The sequence below is a fragment of the Condylura cristata genome, unplaced genomic scaffold (assembly GCF_000260355.1).
Source record: "Condylura cristata isolate star-nosed mole 26May11 unplaced genomic scaffold, ConCri1.0 scaffold00009, whole genome shotgun sequence".
NCBI classification, from domain to species: domain Eukaryota; kingdom Metazoa; phylum Chordata; class Mammalia; order Eulipotyphla; family Talpidae; genus Condylura; species Condylura cristata.
The window spans coordinates 45,718,023-45,718,853 of NW_004567110.1; the positions used below are offsets into that span (position 1 = coordinate 45,718,023).

Genomic DNA, 831 nt, shown 5'->3' on the forward strand with positions numbered 1-831 from the left:
GCTAAAATATAAGACTGGGTCGTACTCTTAAACAGTTAGGCTGCAGTCCTATGGGTTAGATTACCTTGATAGTGGCAAGAGTTTTCAATAGTGACTATCAATAATGGAAGCAAGTGCTCACACCAAAGCCCGGCGTGCTCAGAAGCGCGAGGAGCCCGTGCACGCCACAGCGCGAGGCCACTCTCGGACTCGCAACGAACTCAACCAGGGACCGCAGAGCAGTTCGCACGTGCGCCAAACGACTCCCAACCCCCGCTCGGACGCGGAACTGGGGCGCACTGTTCAGACGCCTCCAAACCCGCAGGACGGAGGACCCGGTGGCCTCCGGTACCCAGGTGGCGCTGTGGGCTTAGAGAGGCTCCCGCGGCACGAGCGAGCACCGTCTCCCCAGTGCGCATGCTCATCCCCGCTCTGGGCTCAGTTTTCTTTCCCCCACCCCCCACCCCTTTTTTTTTTTTCCGGGCGGCCCCGGCGGCTGCGTACTGGCTGTGGGATGGGAAGTGAAGCCCCAGCAAACGGCAGCAGCGGGGCTGTAAGGAGCAGCCAGGGGGAGGCGGCGGCGGCATTTAGTCGGTGAGCAGCTGGCAAGAGCGGAGCGGAGGCGAAGCACCTGCAGACACAGGCGGCGGCTTCACCATGGCGATTCGCAAGAAGAGTACCAAGAGCCCCCCGGTCCTGAGCCACGAATTCATCCTGCAGAATCACGCGGACATCGTCTCCTGTGTGGCGATGGTCTTCCTGCTGGGGCTCATGTTCGAGGTGAGCTCGCCCCGCGCTCCAACCGTCCGCCCGGCCGCCGCTCCCCGGCCCAGGTCGCCGGCCTCGGCCCGT

At 63.3% G+C, this 831-nt stretch overlaps 1 protein-coding gene across 1 annotated transcript in view; it reads left to right on the forward strand.

Moving 5' to 3' along the window:
* The first annotated feature begins 354 nt into the window (after positions 1 to 354).
* The window catches only part of TRAM1 (translocation associated membrane protein 1), a 25,028-nt gene continuing 24,551 nt past the window's right edge, over positions 355 to 831 (forward strand). The window contains exon 1 of the mRNA XM_004679811.2: positions 355 to 759. Coding sequence (XP_004679868.1) covers positions 637 to 759 — 123 coding nt within the window. The 5' untranslated portion in view covers positions 355 to 636. The remainder of the gene's footprint in view (positions 760 to 831) is intronic.